This window comes from Lagenorhynchus albirostris, chromosome 2 (genome assembly GCF_949774975.1).
Source record: "Lagenorhynchus albirostris chromosome 2, mLagAlb1.1, whole genome shotgun sequence".
Classification (NCBI taxonomy): domain Eukaryota; kingdom Metazoa; phylum Chordata; class Mammalia; order Artiodactyla; family Delphinidae; genus Lagenorhynchus; species Lagenorhynchus albirostris.
In genome coordinates this window covers 70,313,157-70,333,643 of record NC_083096.1, presented here as the reverse complement: position 1 = coordinate 70,333,643, position 20,487 = coordinate 70,313,157, and the positions used below count along the sequence as shown (strand labels likewise).

Here is a 20,487-nt window from a genome sequence, read left to right as displayed (position 1 = left end):
GAGCAGCTAGGCCCGTGAGCCACAACTACTGAGCCTGTGCGTCTGGAGCCTGTGCTCCCAACAAGAGAGGCCGCAATAGTGAGAGGCCCACGCACCGCGATGAAGAGTGGCCCCCGCTTGCTGCAACTGGAGAAAGCCCTTGCACAGAAACGAAGACCCAACACAGCCAAAAATAAATAAATAAATAAATTAAAACAAACAAACAAACAAACAAAAAACATTGCCATCTCTCTCTCTCTTTTTCTTCTTCCCCCCTTCCTTCTTTTCCTATCTTGCTCATCTCTGCTTGACTTTTTCTTTCCATGCTGACTTCACTCTTTACTGCAGACAGGACTTTGCCATGTGGTAGGAAACATGGTTCCTGCCAGACCCAGCTCAGTGACCACGGAAACAGAGCTTTTTGGGTTCCAAGTATGCATATAACAATCCTAGGGACCTTCTCTAATTAGCCTTGCTTGGATTACATTTCCATCCCTTGGATCAATCAACAGTGCCAGTGATACTAGGCACTATGATTGTCCTACAGAAGTCATGTGACTACATTTTTGCCTAGAGGGGAAGGGTCTATTACCAGAAGAATGGGAATAAAAATACTTACTGGGAAGATAAAAATAAGAGTGGAACTTTGTGTTGCTTAAACTCTCTTCCAAAAACCTTCAGTACAATCTTCTATCCATGCAACAGCTTTGTGTAAATGGAGATTTTCAGGTGGAAATTTTGGAAAGGATCTTAGGCCTTGTCGGCTCTTTTTAAAAAAATACCTATTTATTTATTTATTTAGGCTGCACTGGGTCTTAGTTGCAGCATGCCGGATCTTTGTTGCGGCATGCAGGCTCATAGTTGCAGCATGTGGACTCTCAGTTGCAGCATGCAATCTGGGTCTAGTTCCCCAACCAGGGATTGAACCTGGGTCCCCTGCATTGGGAGTACAGAGTCTTACCCACTGGGCCGCCAGGGAAGTCCTCTTGTCTGGGTTTAAGGTAGTAAGGGGTAGGGAAACACACATAGGTGGCCAAATGATCCATAAACTGAACTAATTTAGCAGAAGCAGGAATTTGGAGCCAGAAGTGACAGTGAGAACAATGCCATGAAAGAGGGCATCGGATTACTAAAAGATGTAGGTGGAGATCTGAGGCCATCTTAGGTAGTTCTGTGACCTGGAAACGGGCAGATTAATATTGTTGGCTTATTAAAATGGGGTATTGTAAGTTCTTCAAAGATTCCCCTGCTAGGAATCTGTAAGTGTAATTCCTGTCATGTGGTTGATGCTTCTTATCTGACAGGCCGGTTTTAACTTCAACTCCTAGGAATGAGCCTCCTATAGTAAACATAAGGTACCTCTATGGAGTCATGAGTTTTCAGACTGGCTCCAGGTCAACTCCATTTTAGAAAACCTGTGTCTGGTATGAGGAAACATTCTTATTTCTGTTCTGCCCTCTGTGGATGGTCAGCCTTCTTTTTTCTCTGCTCTGTGGCCTCAGGCCCATCTATCCACAGCCTCTCTTCACAGTCCTTATAAACCCCAAACTCCAGAGGACACAGGTCACTCTGAATGATCTGCTGTTTATGATTCTATTGAAGCCCATCCAGTTGGCTTAGGGTGAAGGGAAGCCCCCCTTCCTCATGCTGTGAACACGAGCATTTATACAACTCTTTTAAAGAAATTCTGTGCTTCCCCTTCTCTTCAGCTTTAACTCCTGATACAGGGGATGTGCTAAGGGTCACAAAGCCAGCTTTTGATCATCTCCTTAGTAAATTCCTGAAAAAGAGGGCAAGCTTTGTACTGTGAGGAGAGCTTGGCATCTACTGTTTTATTTTTGGTTTTGTAGACTTAGCCCAAACTAACAAAGAAAGAATACTGTTTTAAGCTCCTTTTACACAAGCATTACCTCACTTAAACATTTCAATATATTGGTCCCATTTTACACATGAGAAAACAGGTTTAAAAAGGTTACATGACTTGTATGAGATCATATAGATAGTAAGTGGCAGGGATAGAATGTGAACGCAGATCTTTCTCACTTCAAACTTTATGCTCCTTCCACTTTAAAAGTGTTAACTGATTACCAGGGAGGCCGAGCGTCTTGTGGTTAATGCTCTGAGTCAGGCTTGAGGAGCCTTGATCAAGTGCTGGTGCCTCTGACTCACTATGGTGCTAGTCCATTTGCCTTTGTGTCTCAGGTTTCCTTTATGCGAGCTGTGGAACATAAAAGTAATACAAAATCTTATGTACAGAATCTTACTTCCTCTCCTTGTGACAGTGCTCCCCAATCAAGATACATGTGCATTACTGAGAGCAATACAAAAGAAAAAGAAAGAAGGACAGTGGGGGAACAGATCAAAAAGAAAGAAAGGGAGTCAGAGAAAGACAGAGAAGAAAGGAAGGAAGGAAGGAGGGAGAGAAGAAAAAAAGCCAGCAAGAAAGAAAGCATTCAGAACAGGGCTAGTTCTGGAGCTTTGTTTCTACAGTTTAATCAGATAGGCTCACAGTGAATGGAAAGTTTGCAAATTTAGAAGTTATTTCTGACTCCCTAGCAGCTTTCAACATCAAAGTGCTTCAGACTCCCCAGTGTATTCACTCAACACCAGGGCTCCGGTAATCACGACCTGGGAGGGGAGGTAAGGGTGAAGGGTACAGACTCAACTGTTACTTGTGGAAAAACCAAGGATAAACAGGAAGAATTAAAACAGGAAATGACTCATAAACCATAGAAGGGGGCACTCCCTTTACCTTGATCATTCCTCTCACAGAAAGAAGCATTTCCATTATCTTTGTTTTTAGGATTTTTCCCTCAACAACTCAAACTCTCTTAACTCCCTCCTATGAGGCAAATTCAGTTTTTCCGAAGAAGTCATGACAAACCTCTCTGGCCTCTTCTTTCACTCTTCTTTCAAGCATACTGAATACTTGTGTTGAGTTTTTGCTATTGAAGAAAACAGGATTAGTCAAAGATTTGTAAATACATTGCTTATAAAAAAGCACAGCAGCAGCTGCAAATTTTATGGGTCTGGTAAAATCATTTAGAGAAGTGATGGGTTTAGAAAAGCTCCTCAACAGGCCTGTTTGGTTCAGATCCTGTTCTGATCCTGTTCTGAAAAGGGAACAACTGTGACAGAGTTCAAATTGGTCGGCATAATAAAGTAACAGGTATGTTTCAGTTTTCCCCTTGGGGGAAGGCCAGTGGTGTGCTAGCAAATGTTTAAAAGCCATTTCTCTGGGCTTCCCTGGTGGCGCAGTGGTTGAGAATCTGCCTGCTAATTCAGGGAACATGGGTTCGAGCCCTGGTCTGGGAAGATCCCACATGCCACAGAGCAACTAAGCCCGTGAGCCACAACTACTGAGCCTGTGCGTCTGAAGCCTGTGCTCCGCAACAAGAGAGGCCGCGATAGTGAGAGGCCCGCACACCGCGATGAAGGGTGGTCCCCGCTTGCCACAACTAGAGAAAACCCTTGCACAGAAACAAAGACCCAACACAGCCAAAAATAAATAAATAAACAAATGTGGGTTTAAAAAAAAAACAAAGCAAAAAACCACTTCTCTAATAAAAACTACAGACGAACAGAAAACCCACAAAACCCTGATTTATAGCGCTTGTCCATTCTGTGGTAGCATTTGCATAAAGATGTGTACCATTATACAGTATTTCCACTCAACAGGTAAAATAGATGTAAATAGTCTCAAGAGCATCGAATACTAAAGTGTAGTAAAATAATTAGGAAGTGAATATTTACTATCTTTTAAAAATATAATTTATTTGAACGTAAGCTTATATAATTTAGTTTTTAATAACGGCTGTGTTTAACAACAGGCTTGTTGGACTTTGAGGACAGTGATTTAAATAATTCAATTTTAATTTGTTTTTTATTCCAGCCTTTTTCCTCAAATCTTTAAGTGTGTTAAATAATGATTAAAGAAGACAATTTAGGTGATACAAACAATCTTTACCTACCGTTTTATGAAGTGGAATGTCTCCATTTGGAGAACTGCAAAATGGGGCGGAGGGCAGGAGCTTTTCTTTTTTTTTTTCTTTCTTTCTTTTTCTTTTTTTCTTGAAGTATCATTGATTTACAATGTTGTGTTAGTTTCAGGTGTACAGCAAAGTGATTCAGTTATATATATATATATATATATATATATATATATATATATATATATATATATATATATATATATCAGATTCTTTCTGGCAGCAGCTTTTACAGGGTAAAGACTAAGGCAAAAGCAAGTAAGTATAGAGCCCAGAGTTGGCTTGGTGTTTAGGGACTGGCTGACTGGATATACCATGTTTCTGGTCAAGCAGAGTGTAGGTGAGCAAAACTTGCCACCCCAAAACATCTCTTTCGCATGAGCATTATTTTGAGCTGAAAACAATCAAGTCTTAAAAGACTCAGGAAGAAATTTCGACCTTCCCCCTAACTGCCTAAAAGAATTTAGATAGACTGGTCCTGGAATAGGGCTGTCACCAGAGATAATCTGCAAAGAATATGGGCTAGGGGTGCTGGGGAAACTCAGCAGGGCCTATTGATAAGAGTCCACTCTGTGCACTATTGTCTCAGGTGGCCCAGCAAACATTTGTTTACCAAACATTTGCTTTTCAATCTCCATGTGAATTGCCTACCACCCCTTTGAAGTTCCAAACCACTACACCCAGCATCCTTTTTTGTCTTTAGCTGAAGATGATATTTAAGGTGAGGGTTTTGACCATTTTGGTAAGTTACTCAGTTTTCCGGGATCTCTCCCAGTTGTACATGCTATTAAACTTTTGTTTTATTTTCTCCTGTTCATCTGTTGCATGTCAATTTAATTCTTGGGTCAGCCAGAAGAACCTACAAGGAAAATTTCCTCCTTCCTGACAAGAGCATTTACTAGGACATGAAAGTTGTCAAAGTTTTGGTTTGATGACATGGCATCTGGGGCAGGCAGAGCTCCATCTTGGGCCTAGAAAGTTATTTGAACAAGTGAAAGTGTGATAGACACACAGGCTAGTGTTTGATGGTACTTTCACGGTCAGGGTCCATGCAAATGTAAAACAAAGAATGTTGCCCACCATCCTTGGGCTGTCTGTGAGGATTAAGACATTAGCCACTGCAGTTGCTGACTGACAGTATGCCCTGAAAGGAATTACAGATGAAAAACAGCATAAGTCACTCTGTGCTTTGGAAAAACAAGCCCCTTAGTTAGTTAGAGATCCCAGAAATAATTTTAATGAACCCAAATTCTTGTGTTTTCCCACATATATGTTTTAAAAAACACTTAGATCACTAACAGAGATACCTGTTCCTCGTGACTAGCAGTTACCTTTTACTGAGGGGTGTGTGTGTGTGTGTGTGTGTGTGTGTATATACATATATATATATATATATATATATATATATATATATATATATATATATATTGGCTGGTCCTCCTACCTCCTCAGAGCAGTTAGCCAGAGCTACCTGAGAGGCTGTTTCCCTGGCTATAGTTCTCTGTAAGACCCTGAATAAAATTCAACTCAAAGCTCTGACATGTACTTTTTTTCAGTCAACACTAGTGATGAAATAGTATGGAGAGAACACAGCTGTAGAAGGTGAAAGGACAATAGGAAATGGAAACTCTATAGGTGTAGCAATTTGGAGTGAGGTTACCAGGTGAGTATAAGCACTGCTTCCTTCCCAGCCATACAGCAATCCCCTGGAACAGGAATTTCTGAGTGTGGGATGGGGCTTGAGGTGTTTTATCTGGGTGTTAAAGGAAAGGGTGACCCTAGAAGTCTAGAAGAATTAAAAACATTTGGCTTGGACTTCCCTGGTGGCGCAGTGGTTGAGAGTTTGCCTGCCAATGCAGGGGACATGGGTTTGATCCCTAGTCTGGGAGGATCCCACATGCCGCAGAGCAAATAAGCCCGTGTGCCACATCTACTGAGCCTGCACTCCAGAGCCCACGAGCCGCAACTACTGTGCCCACGTGCCACAACTACTGAACCCTGTGCACTCTAGGGCCCGGGTGCTGCAACTAGTGAAGCCCATGTGTCTAGAGCCCGTGCCCCACAACAAGAGAAGCCACTGCAACGAGAAGCCCATCCACCACAACAAAGAGTAGCCCCTGCTCACGACAACTAGAAAAAGCCCATGTGTAGCAACGAAGACCCAACGCAGCCAAAAAAACCAAACCAAAACAACAACAGAAAAAACATTTGGTTTAAATATTTAAGGAATACTTTATTTAAAAAATGGTTTAGGAGGATTGGGAAGATGGCAGAAGAGTAAGATGCGGAGATCACCTTCCTCCCCACAGATACATCAGAAATACATCTACACGTGGAACAACTCCTACAGAACACCTACTGAATGCTGGCAGAAGACCTCAGACCTCCCTAAAGGCAAGAAACTCCCCACCTACCTGGGTAGGGCAAAAGAAAAAAGAATAAACAGAGACAAAAGAATAGGGACGGGACCTGCACCAGTGGGAGGAAGCCGTGAAGGAGGAAAGGTTTCCACACACTAGAAGCCCCTTCGCAGGCAGAGACTGCGGGTGGCGGAGGAGGGGAGTTTCGGGGCCGCAGAGGAGAGCGCAGCCACAGGGTGCGGAGGGCAAAGTGGAGAGATTTCCGCCCAGAGGATCAGTGCTGACCAGCACTCACCAGCCCGGGCGGGCGTGGGCTGGGAGCGGAGGCTCGGGCTTCGGTCTGAGCGTAGGGAGAGGACTGGGGTTGGCGGCGTGAACACAGCCTGCAAGGGGTTAGTGGCCCACGGATAGCCGGGAGGGAGTCCAGGAAAAAGTCTGGACCTGCCGAAGAGGCAAGAGACTTTTTCTTCCCTCTCTGTTTCCTGGTGCGCAAGGAGAGGGGATTAAGAGCGCTGCTTAATGTAGCTCCAGAGACGGGCGCGAGCCGCGGCTATCAGCGCGGACGCCAGAGACGGGCATGAGATGCTAAGGCTGCTGCTGCAGCCACCAAGAAGCCTGTGTGCGAGCACAGGTCACTCTCCACACCTCCCTTCCGGGACCCTGTGCAGCCCGCCACTGCCAGGGTCCCTGGATCCAGGGAAAACTTCCCCAGGAGAACGCAAGGCGCGCCTCAGGCTGGTGCAACGTCACGCGGCCTCTGCCGCCGCAGGCTCGCCAAGCATCGTGCCCCTCCCTCCCCCCCCGGCCTGAGTGAGCCAGAGTCCCTGAAGCAGCTGCTCCTTTAACCCCGTCCTGTCTGAGCGAAGAACAGACGCCCTCCAGCGACCTACACTTAGAGGCGGGGCCAAATCCAAAGCTGAGCCCTGGGAGCTGTGCGAACAAAGAAGAGAAAGGGAAATGTCTCCCAGCAGCCTCAGAAGTGGATTAAAGCTCCACAATCAACTTGATGTACCCTGCATCTGTGGAATACCTGAATAGACAACGAATCATCCCAAATTGAGGAGGTGGACTTTGAGAGCAAGATTTATTATTTTTTCCCCTTTTCCTCTTTTAGTGAGTGTGTATGTTTCTGTGTGAGATTTTGTCTGTATAGCTTTTCTTTCACCATTTGTCCTAGGGTTCTATCCGTCCGTTTTTTGAATTTAAAAAAAAAATTCTTTTTCTTAATAATTATATTTTTATTTTAATAACTTTATTTTATTTTCCCTTACTTTATTTTATTTTCTTTTATCCTCTTTCTTTCTTTCTTTCTTTCTTTCTTTCTTTCTTTCTTTCTTTCTTTCTTTCTACTTTTTCTCCCTTTTATTCTGAGCTGTGTGGATGAAAGGCTCTTGGTGCTGCAGCCAGGAGTCAGTGCTGTGCCTCTGAGGTGGGAGAGCCAACTTCAGGAAACTGGTCCACAAGAGACCTCCCAGCTCCACGTAATATCAAACAGCGAAAATCTCCCAGAGATCTCCATCTCAACACCAACACCGAGCTTCACTCAACGACCAGCACGCTACAGTGCAGGACACCCTATGCCAAACAACTAGCAAGATAGGAACACAACCCCACCCATTAGCAGAGTGCCTGCCTAAAACCATAATAAGTCCACAGACACCCCAAAACACACCACCAGACGTGGACCTGCCCACCAGAAAGAAAAGATCCAGCCTCATCCCCCAGAACACAGGCACTAGTCCCCTCTACCCGGAAGCCTACACAACCCACTGAACCAACTTAGCCACTGGGGACAGACACCAAAAACAACGGGAACTATGAACCTGCAGCCTGCAAAACGGAGACCCCCAAACACAGTAAGTTAAGCAAAATGAGAAGACAGCAGATGAAGGAGCAAGGCAATAACCCACCAGACCTAACAAACGAAGAGGAAATAGGCAGTCTACCTGAAAAAGAATTCAGAATAATGATAGTAAAGATGATCCAAATTCTTGGAAATAGAATAGAGAAAATCCAAGAAACATTTAACAAGGACCTAGAAGAACTAAAGATGAAACAAGCAACGATGAACAACACAATAAATGAAATTAAAAATACCCTAGAAGGGATCGACAGCAGAATAACTGAGGCAGAAGAACGGATAAGTGACCTGGAAGATAAAATAGTGGAAATACCTACTACAGAGCAGAATAAAGAAAGAAGAATGAAAAGAACTGAGGACAGTCTCAGAGACCTCTGGGACAACATTAAACACACCAACATTTGAATTATAGGGGTTCCAGAAGAAGAAGAGAAAAAGAAAGGGACAGAAAATATTTGAAGAGATTATAGTTGAAAACTTCCCTAATATGGGAAAGGAAATAGTTAATCAAGTTCAGGAAGCACAGAGAGTCCCATAAGGATAAATCCAAGGAGAAACATGCCAAGACACATATTAATCAAACTGTCAAAAATTAATTACAAAGAAAACATATTAAAAGCAGCAAGGGAAAAACAACAAATAACACACAAGTGAATCCCCATAAGGTTAACAGCTGATCTTTCATCAGAAACTCTGCAAGCCAGAAGGGACTGGCAGGACATATTTAAAGTGATGAAGGAGAAAAACCTACAACAATATTACCCTACCCAGCAAGGATCTCATTCAGATTTGATGGAGAAATTAAAATCTGCAAAAGCTGAGAGAGTTCAGCACCACCAAACCAGCTTTACAACAAATGCTAAAGGATCTTCTCTAAGCAAGAAACACAAGAGAAGGAAAAGACCTACCATAACAAACCCAAAACAATTAAGAAAATGGGAATAGGAACATACATATCGATAATTGCCTTAAATGTAAATGGATTAAATGCCTCCCACCAAAAGACACAGACTGGCTGAATGGATACAAAAACAAGACCCATATATATGCTGTCTACAAGAGACCCACTTCAGACCAAGGGACACATACAAACTGAAAGTGAGGGGATGGAAAAAGATATTCCATACAAATGGAAATCAAAAGAAAGCTGGAGTAGCAATTCTCATATCAGACAAAATAGACTTTCAAATAAAGACTATTAGAAGAGACAAAGAAGGACACTACATAATGATCAAGGGATCTATCCAAGAAGAAGATATAACAATTGTAAATATTTATGCAACCAACATAGGAGCACATCAATACATAAGGCAAATACTAACACCCATAAAAGGGGAAATTGACAGTAACACATTCATAGTAGGGGACTTTAATACCCCACTTTCACCAATGGACAGATCATCCAAAATGAAAATAAGTAAGGAAACACAAGCTTTAAATGATACGTTAAACAAGATGGACTTAATTGATATTTATAGGACATTCCATCCAAAAACAACAGAATACACATTTTTCTCAAGTACTCATGGAACATTCTCCAGGGTAGATCATATCTTGGGTCACAAATTAAGCCTTGGTAAATTTAAGAAAATTGAAGTTGTATCAAGTATCTTTTCCGACCACAACACTATGAGACTAGATATCAATTACAGGAAAAGATCTGTTAAAAATACAAACACATGTTTTTTAATCTTTTAAATTTATTTACATTTATTTATTTATTATTTTCGGCTGCGTTGTGTCTTCATTGCTGTGCACAGGTTTTATCTAGTTGCAGAGAGCAGGGGCTACTCTTCATTGTGGAGCACGCGCTCTGGGTGCACGGGCTTCAGTAGTTGTGGCAAGCAAGCTCAGTAGTTGTGGCTTGTGGGCTCTAGAGCACAGGCTCAGTAGTTGTGGTGCACAGGCTCAGTAGTTGCTCCGTGACATGTGGGATCTTTCTGGACCAGGGCTCGAACCCGTGTCCCCTGCATTGGCAGGCAGATTCTTTACCACTGTGCCACCAGAGCAGTCCCTATTTTTAGTTTTTTTTTTGTTGTTGTTCGTATTCTGGAAATACTTTTCAGACAAAAGTAATGACAGTTCATTTTCACAAATTGCACACGGGGTGAAATCATACAATTACGGCAGGGAACTTGTAAGCAAGCAGCTCGGTCATAGGGACTTGTTTCTTTGTTTTGTTCTAGGTGAAAAAGCGGTATGAAATGCATAGCTCTGATTAAAACGATAGAGACAATTTTCTTCTCTTGTAAAACTCCAGATTTAGGTTGCTGGCGAAAGGCAGTGCTGGCAAAGTATTTAATGCACGTGGAAATGCTATTCTATTTTGGCTTCCAGAAGTAGCCCTAGAAAATTCTATGCACCAATGCATTGGCTAATAGTGATCATTTCAGTTTGACTATAAATTATTCTAAATGTCACTTAAGTACTCAAGAATTAGCGTTCGCTCCTTTCTAGAAGCCGTCTAAGGCAGCTGATGCGTAAAGCACCTCGACTAGACTTTCAACTAGTTCAGCGGTTCAATCTGTGCTCCTTGGGCCACGAGGGTCTCCATCCCTCGCTGTACAGCTCCTCCCACCGGGAACCTCTCGCGTTCAGCTCCGCCTCGTGAAAGGCAGCCCAGAGCAGGGAGCGGGGCGTGGGGCACACGGCCGTCGGGGACTGTTCATGGAGCCACCTCAGCAATAAGGAGGGCTGCGTGGGTTTGGGGGCCACGGCGCCCCGCCTCACGGAAGATAAATGCGCTGCGTTCGTGCTGCCAAGTCAGGGACTATCCCCTCTGCCACCTCCGAGTACGTGCTTTGTTTGCCATGTGATCTACTGCTCTGTCGTTCAGGGTTTTCATTCACACTACGTTAACTTTCACCTCAATCCTCTCAGCCTTCAGGTAATTTGCTTATTGTGTTTCCCTAGTTTTCACTGAACACACAGTGCAAACAAAGGCAAAGACCGAAGCAATCGTTTCAAACACAAGAGCTCACACTAAAAACACACATGAGCATCAAAGAGCAGAACGTGGGTCTGCGCCTGTCTTTATTCTGGGGAGGAGGAGTCCTCCTCGTCCTCGTCCTCGTCCTCGTCGTTGAGGGAACAGGGGGTCTCGCCTCGGGACTCAGAGCAGTGGGAGGCCGCACTGCCGGACCGGTGAGTGTCTGCGGCCAGGAGCCGCCCCGTTGCTAAGGCCACTTCAGCATCCAAGCACAACCCTTGGTTTGCACTTGATTGGGACAAGGTGGCACCAGCGGTCAGGTCTAAGTTTGAAACTGACTGGGTAGAGTTCAAAAGCAGTCCCTGATTTAACCACGACGGTCCTGTGGAGATGTCTGTGATATAACCTTCTAAAGCCTTTGGCACCAGTGATTTAGCAAGTTTCAGATCCTCCAAGGAGCACTTGCCTGACTCCAGGCCAAAGGACATTCCCATCCGCTTCAGCACTTCTATGTCATCATGAATCTCAAAGGTATTGTCAAAATTAAAAAGATATTCAAACTTGTCACTTGAGATGCTGCAGTCTATGACTGTTTTTCTGCTTGTATTGATGATTATAAATGGCAGCTGAATGGTGGAGTTCAGAGCTGGAGGGCCCTGGTTCTGCTGTTCGTTTTGCCGATTTCTCTGTACCAGGTTTTTGAAAGCGATTTGCTGCAGGAGAAGTTCCTGAAGCTGGGCCCGCTTCTGCTTTATCCGTTCTATCCGCCTCTGCTTCTCGATCTCCAGGTTCTGACATTCCTGAGCAGAATTGGTAGGCAAGCCGATCCACTTGATTTCTTTTTTCTCCTTTGAAATTATGTTCATTGCCATTAGCACATTTAAAGCATCATAAACCCTTCACCTAATGTTCTTCTGGTCATAAGCCTGCGAATCGGCTGCCAGATGGTTATTGGAATTGGTGAACTCGGACACCAGCTCATCAGCTACTTCATTATACGATGTTGTACCTTTCCGCTGAACTTTCTCACACACTTTCATTGAAAAATGTCTCAAGCCTTTTCCATTTTTATCTCCTTTTTTGCTTCGTTTGCTTTCTGAAAAATCAGAGTCTATAAATTCTCTAGCCCGTTTTCTATCACCAGGGACCCAGCCAGTAGCTTCTGCTATGTGTGTCTGAGTAACCATTGCTGGTGCAGGGGTATATGGACTCCCAATCAGAACACTTCCTGAACTGGTTAGTCTCTGTGGTGTACTTATAATCATTTGGGGTCCAACATTCACATTTATTGGTCCTAAGGTTTTTGGTAAAATCTTTGTTGGTGAGTTGGTGCTGGAAACTGGAAATGCAACAAATGAAACGTTACCTTTTGTTGGACTGAGATTCTGATCTATAAATCCTCTTAATTCTGCATTTGTAGAAGTCAAACCAACATTTTTTGCCGTCATGTCAAATTGTATTCAATTTAAAATTCTGTAAAGCCATTAAAAAACAAACAAAAAACCAAAAGAAAACAAAAAACTTCGTCTTCAATATTCTTTAAAAGAACATCCGCCGCTTGGCTGCAGAAAACGAGGCGACCGCCCAGGGCTGTTCTTCGAGCCTGGGGCACGTCTTCGGGCGCCGCCGCTCCAGTGGCGCCCGCGGCTGGCGGCGGCCGGGTCCCGGCCGACTCGCACGCCGGGCAGGCTGGCGATCCGCGGCCTGCCCAGTCGAGGCCCTGGAGTTCGAGGCCCCGGGACGCCGACCACGCGCGCGCCCCTGAGCCTGCCCAAAGAGGAAGGGTCAGGGCGCGCCCGCGTACCGAGCAGCGGCGGCGGCTGCAGCCGAGACCGCTGGCAGCTTCGTCCGCCCTCGCCCGGCCAAGCCACTCCTATTTTTAGTTTTTAAAGAAACCTCCTTACTGTTCTCCATAGTGGCTGTATCAATTTACATTCTCACCAACAGTGTAGGCGGGTTCCCTTTTCTCCAAACCCTCTGCAGTATTTATTGTTTGTGGATTTTTTTAAAAGACTTTATTTTTTTATTTTTATATTTTTAAAGTTATTTATTTATTTATTTAATTTTATTGATTTTTGTCTGCATTGGGTCTTTGTTGCTGCACGCGGGCTTTTCTCTAGTTGTGGCAAGTGGGGGCTACTTTTCATTGTGGTGCGTGGGCTTATTGCTGTGGCTTCTCTTGTTGAGGAGCATGGGCTCTAGGTACACAGGCTTCAGTAGTTGTGGCTCATGGGCTTAGTTGCTCCATGGCATGGAGCATGGAGTTGCTCCATCTTCCTGGACCAGGGCTTGAACCCATACCTCCAGCATTGGCAGGCGGATTCGTAATGACTGCACCACCATGGAAGCCCATTTGTGGATTTTTAATGATGGTCATTCTGACTGGTGTGAGGGGACATCTCACTGTATTTTTGATTTGCATTTCTCTAATAATTAGCGATGTTGGCCATCTGTATGTCTTCTTTGGAGAAATATCTATTTAGGTCTTCTCCCTATTTTTGGATTGGGTTGTGTTTCTTTTGATATTGAGCTGCATGAGCTGTTTGTAAATTTTGGAGACTAAGATCTCATCTGTCACATTGTTTGAAAATATTTTCTCCCATTGTGTGGGTTTTCTTTGTTTTGCTTATGGTTCCCTTTGATGTGCAAAAGCTTTTGAGTTTAATTAGATCCCATTTGTTTATTTGTATTTCCATTACACTGGGAGACAGATCGAAAAAGATATTGCTGCAATTTATGTCAAAGAGGGTTCTACCCATGTTTTCCGCTATGAGTTTTATAGTATCTGGTCTTATATTTAGGTCTTTAATCCATTTGGAGTTTATTTTTGTGTATGGTGTTAAAGAATAATCTAATTTCTTTTTTTTGCTTATATGTGGAATTTTTTCTTTTTTTTTTTAACATCTTTATTGGAGTATAATTACTTTAAAATGGAGTGCTAGTTTCTGCTTTGTAACAAAGTGAATCAGCTATACACATACATACATCCCCATATCTCCTCCCTCTTGTGTCTCCCTCCCACCCTCCATATACCACCCCTCTAGGTGGTCACAAAGCATAAAGCTGATCTCCCTGTGCTATGAGGCTGCTTCCTGCTAGCTATGTGGTAGTATACATAAGTGCGTGTATATTTGGTAGTATATATAAGTGCATGCCACTCTCTCACTTCTTCCCAGCTTACCCTTCCCACTCCATGTGTCCTCAAGCCCATACTCTATGTCTGCATCTTTATTCCTGTCCTGCCCCTAGGTTCTTTTTTTAGGATTTTTTTTTTTTAGATTGAATATATATGTGATAGCATATGGTATTTGTTTTTCTATTTCTGACTTATTTCACTCTGTATGACAGGCTCTAGGTTCATCCACCTCACTACAAATAACTCAATTTCGTTTCTTTTCATGGCTGAGCAATTTTCCATTGTGTATATGTGCCACATCTTCTTTAACCATTCATCTGTTTATGGACACTTAGGTTGCTTCCATGTCCTGGCTATTGTAAATAGTGCTGCAGTGGACATTGTGGTACATGACTCTTTTTGTTTATTTTATTTTATTTTTAACATCTTTGTTGGAGTATAATTGCTTTACAATGGTGTGTTAATTTCTGCTTTATAACAAAGTGAATCAGCTTTCCATATACATGACTCTTTTTGAATTATGATTTTCTCAGGATATTTGCCCAGTAGTGGGATTGTTGGGTCATATGGTAGTTCTATTTTTCGTTTTTTAAGGAACCTCCATACTGGTCTCCATAGTGGCTATATCAGTTTACATTTCTACAAACAGAACAAGAGGATTCCCTTTTCTCCACACCCTCTCCAGCATTTATTGTTTGTAGATTATTTGATGATGACCATTCTGGCCAGTGTGAGGTGATACTTCATTGTAGTTCTGATTTGCATTTCTCTAATGATTAGTGATGTTGAGCATCCTTTCATGTGTTTGTTGGCAATCTGTATATCTTCTTTGGAGGAATGTCTATTTAGGTCTTCTGCCCATTTTTGGATTGGGTTGTTTGTTTTTTTGATATTGAGGTGCATGAGCTGCTTGTATATTTTGGAGATTAATCCTTTGTCAGTTGCTTCATTTCCAAATATTTTCTCCCATTGTGAAGGTTGTCTTTTCATTGTTTTTATGGTTTCCTTTGCTGTGCAAAAGTTTTTAAGTTTCATTAGGTCCCATTTGTTTATTTTTGTTTTTATTTCCATTTCTCTAGGAGGAGGGTCAAAAGGATCTTGCTGTGATTTATGTCATAGAGTGTTCTGCCTATGGTTTCCCCTAAGAGTTTTATAGTGTCTGGTCTTACATTTAGGTCTTTAATCCATTTTGAGTTTATTTCTGTGTATGGTGTTAGGGAGTGTTCTAATTGCATTCTTTTACATGTAGCTGTCCAGTTTTCCTAGCAGCACTTATTGAAGAGGTTGTCTTTTCTTCATTGTATATCCTTGCCTCCTTTATCAAAAATAAGGTGACCATATGTGCGTGGGTTTATCTCTGGGCTTTCTATCCTGTTCTATTGATCTATAGTTCTGTTTTTGTGCCAGTACCATACTGTCTTGATTACTGTAGCTTTGTGGTATAGTCTGAAGTCCAGGGGCCTGATTACTCCAGCTCCATTTTTCTTTCTCAAGATTGCTTTTGCTATTCGGCATCTTTCATGTTTCCATATAAATTGTGCAATTTTTTGTACTAGTTCTGTGAAAAATGCCATTGGTAGTTTGATAGGGATTGCATTGAATCTGTAGATTGTTTTAGGTAGTATAGTCATTTTCACAGTATTGATTCTTCCAATCCAAGAACATGGTATATCTCTCCATCTGTTTGTATCATCTTTAATTTCTTTCATCAGTGTCTTATAGTTTTCTGCATACAGGTCTTTTGTCTCCTTAGGTAGGTTTATTCCTAGGTATGTTATTCTTTTTGCTGCAATGGTAAATGGGAGTGTTTCCTTAATTTCTCTTTCAGATTTTTTTCATCATTAGTGTATAGGAATACAAGAGATTTCTGTGCATTAATTCTGTACCCTGCTACTCTACCAAATTAATTGATTAGCTCTAGTAATTTTTTGGTAGCATCTTTAGGATTCTCTCTGTATAGTACCATGTCATCTGCAAACAGTGACAGCTTTACTTCTTCTTTTTCGATTTGGATTCCTTTTATTTCTTTTTCTTTTCTGATTACTGTGGATAAAACTTCCAAAACTATGTTGAATAATAGTGGTGAGAGTGGGCAACCTTGTCTTGTTCCTGATCTTAGTGTAAATTTTTTCAGTTTTTCACCATTGAGAATAATGTTGGCTGTGGGTTTGTCATATATGGCCTTTATTAGGTCGAGGTAGGTCCCCTCTATGTTTACTTTCTGGAGAGTTTTTATCATAAATTGTTGTTGAATTTTGTCAAAAGCTTTTTCTGCATCTACTGAGATTATCATATGGTTTTTATCCTTCAATTTGTTAGTATGGTGTATCACATTAATTGATTTGCATATACTGAATAATTCTTCCATCCCTGGTATAAACCCCACTTGATGATGATGTATGATCCTTTTAATGTGCTGTTGGATTCTCTTTGCTAGTATTTTGTTGAGGATGTTTTCAGCTATGTTTATCAGAGATATTGGCCTGTAGTTTTCTTTTTTTGTGACATATTTGTTTGGTTTTGGTATCAGGGTGATGGTGGCCTTGTAGAATGAGTTCAGCAGTGTTCCTCCCTTGGCTATATTTTGGAAGAGTTTGAGAAGGATAGGTGTTAGCTCTTCTCTAAATGTTTGATAGAATTCGCCTGTGAAGCCATCTGGTCCTGGGCTTTTGTTTCTTGGAAGATTTTTAATCACAGTTTCAATTTCAGTGCTTGTGAATGGTCCATGTATATTTTCTATTTCTACCTGGTTCAGTCTCAGAAAGTTGTGCTTTTCTAAGAATTTGTCCATTTCTTCCAGGTTGTCCATTTTATTGGCATATAATTGCTTGTAGTAATCTCTCATGATGCTTTGTGTTTCTGTAGTGTTTGTTGTTACTTCACCTTTTTCATTTCTAATTCTGTTGATTTGAGTCTTCTCCCTTTTTATCTGATGAGTCTGGCTAATGATTTATCAATTTTGTTTATCTTCTCAAAGAACCAACTTTTAGTTTTATTGATCTTTGCTACTGTTTCCTTCATTTATTTTTCATTTATTTCTGATCTGATCTTTATGATTTCTTTCCTTCTGCTAACTTTGGTTTTTTTTGTTGTTGTTCTTTTTTTTGTTGTTGTTACACAGGTCTCTCACTGTTGTGGCCTCCTCCGTTGTGGAGCACAGGCTCCAGACGCACAGGCTCCGTGGCCATGGCTCATGGGCCTAGCCACTCCATGGCCTGTGGGATCTTCCTGGACCGGGGCAAGAACCCTTGTCCCCTGCATCGGCAGGTGGACTCTCAATCACTGCGCCAACAGGGAAGCCCTGTTGTTGTTCTTGTTCTTCTTTCTCTAATTGCTTTTGGTGTAAGGTTTGGTTGTTTATTTGAGATGTTTCTTGTTTCTTGAGATAGGCTTGTATTGTTATAAACTTCCCTGTAAGAACTGCTTTTGCTACAACCCATAGGTTTTGGGTGGTCGTGTATTCATTGTCATTTGTTTCTAGGTATTTTTCAATTTCCACTTTGATTTCTCCAATGATCTCTTGGTTATTTAGTAGTGTATTGTTTAGCCTACATGTGTTTGTATTTTTTACAGTTTTTTCCCTGTTATTGATATCTTCTCATAGCACTGTGGTTGGCAAAGATACATGATATGATATCAATTTTCTTAAATTTACCAAGGCTTGATATGTGACCCAAGATATGGTCTATCCTGGAGAATGTTCCATGAGCACTTGAGAAGAAAATATATTGTGGTGTTTTTGGATGGAATGTCCTATAAATATCAATTAAGTCCATCTTGTTTAATGTGTCATTTAAAGCTTTTGTTTCCTTATTTATTTTCATTTTGGCTGATTTGTCCATTGGTGAAAGTGGGGTGTTAAAGTCCCCTACTATGATTGTTGTACTTTCAGTTTCCCCTTTTATGGCTGTTAGCATTTGCCTTATGTATTGAGGTGCTCCTACATTGGGTGCATATTTACAATTGTTATTATTTCTTCTTGGATTGATCCTTTGATCATTGTATAGCGTCCTTCTTTGTCTCTTGTAATATTCTATTTTGTCTTCAATGAGAATTGCTACTCCAGCTTTCTTTTGATTTCCATTTGCATGGAATATCTTTTTCGTCCCCTCACTTTCAGTCTGTTTTGTCCCTAGGTCTGAAGTGGGTCTCTTGTAGACAACATACGTATGGGTCTTGTTTTTGTATCCCTTCAGCCAGTCTATGTGTGTTGGAGCATTTAATCCATTTACATTTAAAGTAATTATCGATATGTATGTTCCTATTACCATTTTCTTAATAGTTTTGGGTTTGTTTTTGTAGGTCTTTTCCTTCTCTTGTATTTCCTGCCTAGAGAAGTTCCTTTAGCATTTGTTGTAAAGCTGGTTTGGTGGTGCTGAATTCTCTTAACTTTTGCTTATCTGTAGAATATTTTTTCTCCACTGAATGTGAATGAGATCCTTGCTGGGTAGAGTAATCTTGGTTGTAGGTTTTTTCCCTTTCATCACTTTAAATATGTCCTACCACTCCCTTCTGGCTTAAAGAATTTCTGCTGAAAATTTAGCTGTTAACCTTATGGGGATTCCCAGGTATATTATTTGTTGCTTTTCTCTTCCTGTTTTTAATATTTTTTCTTTGTGTTTAATTTTTGATAGTTTGCTTAATATGTGTCTTGGCATGTTTCTCTTTGGGTTTATCCTGTATGGTACTCTCTCCTGTATGGATTTGATTGACTATTTCCTTTCCCATGTTGGGGAAGTTTTTGACTATAATCTCTTCAAATATTTTCTTAGACCTTTTCTTTTTGTCTTCTTTTTCTGGGACCCCTATAATTCGAATGTTGGTGCATTTAATATTGTCCCAGAGGTCTCTGAGACTGTCCTCAATTCTTTTCATTCTCTTTTTCTTTATTTTGCTTCCTGACAGTTAATTCCACCATTTTATCTTCCAGGTCACTTATCTGTTCTTATGACTCAGTTATTCTGCTATTGATTCCTTCTAGAGTATTTTTAATGTCAATAATTGTGTTGTTCATCACTGTTTGTGTGCTCTTTGGTTCTTCTAGGTCCTTGTTAAATATTTCTTGTATTTTCTCCATTCTGTTTCCAAGATTTTGGATTATGTTTACTATAATTACTCTGAGTTCTTTTTCAGGTCCGTTGCCTATTTCATCTTCATTTATGTGGGCTTATAGGTTTTTACCTTTCTCCTTCATCTGTAACATAATTTTTTGTCATTTCTTTTTTTTTTGCTGGGCGGTGCTGTATTCCTGGTTGTATGGCCTGAGATGTCCAGCACTGGATTTTACAGACAGTTGGATAGAGCTGGGTCTTGGTGCTGAGATGAGGACCTCCAGAAGTTCTCACTCCTACTGATATTCCCTGGGGTTTGACGTTCTCTGTTAGTCCAGCGATTTGGTCTTAGAGCTCCCACCACAGGAGGTCAGGCCTGGCCTCTGGCCTTGGAACCAAGATCCTGCAAGTTTCGTGACATGGTAAAAAAAGAAAGAAAGAAAGATAAAAAGGAGAAGTACAATATCAAAGTTAAAAACCAAAATAAAATTAGAAAGATAAAAAATATATTAGGAAAAATAAAAGTTTAATTGAAACAACTGCAACAAGGTAAAATAAAACCACAACAGGAAAAAGAAAAAAAAAAAAAGGTGGTGGTGGGGAATGAGCCAAAAGTAGAGAACAATAACAAAGTATAAAGAATAAAAGAAAATTAGAAAAATAAAAGATTTATTAGGAAAAATGAAAATATAAGAGAATCAACAAGGTAAAACAGAATCCCAATCTAGAAGAAGAAAAAAGAAAAAAAAAAAAACAGCCTTGGCTCTGGGGGTGGAGTTTAGGCAGTGGTGGAACTAAGGCAGGGGCAGAGTTTAGGGTGGGGTGGGACTTAGGCAGGTGGGAGCATGATGTTTGTGTGTGGCCCGGGGCCTAGGCTCAGGACCACATAGCCAGAAAAGGCCCTGGGGGCGGGGTTTAGGCTGGACGATGTTCAAGCATGGGGCGGGGCCTCTGCTTAGGACCTGCATGGAAGGGAAGAGGCAGCACGTAGCAAGGAGGGCCTCTGGAGTGTGGAGTTCCGGAGTTTGGAGGAAGGGCCCTGAGTGAGGGTGTATGGGTGGTGTTTAGGCTCAGCACATTGAAGGGGGTCTCAGAGGGGTCTCCGATTGTAGAGGTAGAGCCCTGGGTGGGGGTGTAGGAACAGGGCTTGAGCTCTGCGGGTAAGGCGGGAGACTCCAAGGG

At 41.7% G+C, this 20,487-nt stretch overlaps 1 protein-coding gene across 1 annotated transcript; it reads right to left on the bottom strand.

Moving 5' to 3' along the window:
* Positions 1-11,184: 11,184 nt before the first annotated feature.
* On the bottom strand, positions 11,185-12,970 carry LOC132511684 (transcription factor Dp-2-like). Its single transcript, XM_060135109.1, is given in 1 exon segment — positions 11,185-12,970. A coding segment is annotated over 1 exon segment (1,344 nt). The 5' UTR covers positions 12,567-12,970; the 3' UTR covers positions 11,185-11,222.
* Between the last annotated feature and the right edge of the window lie 7,517 nt (positions 12,971-20,487).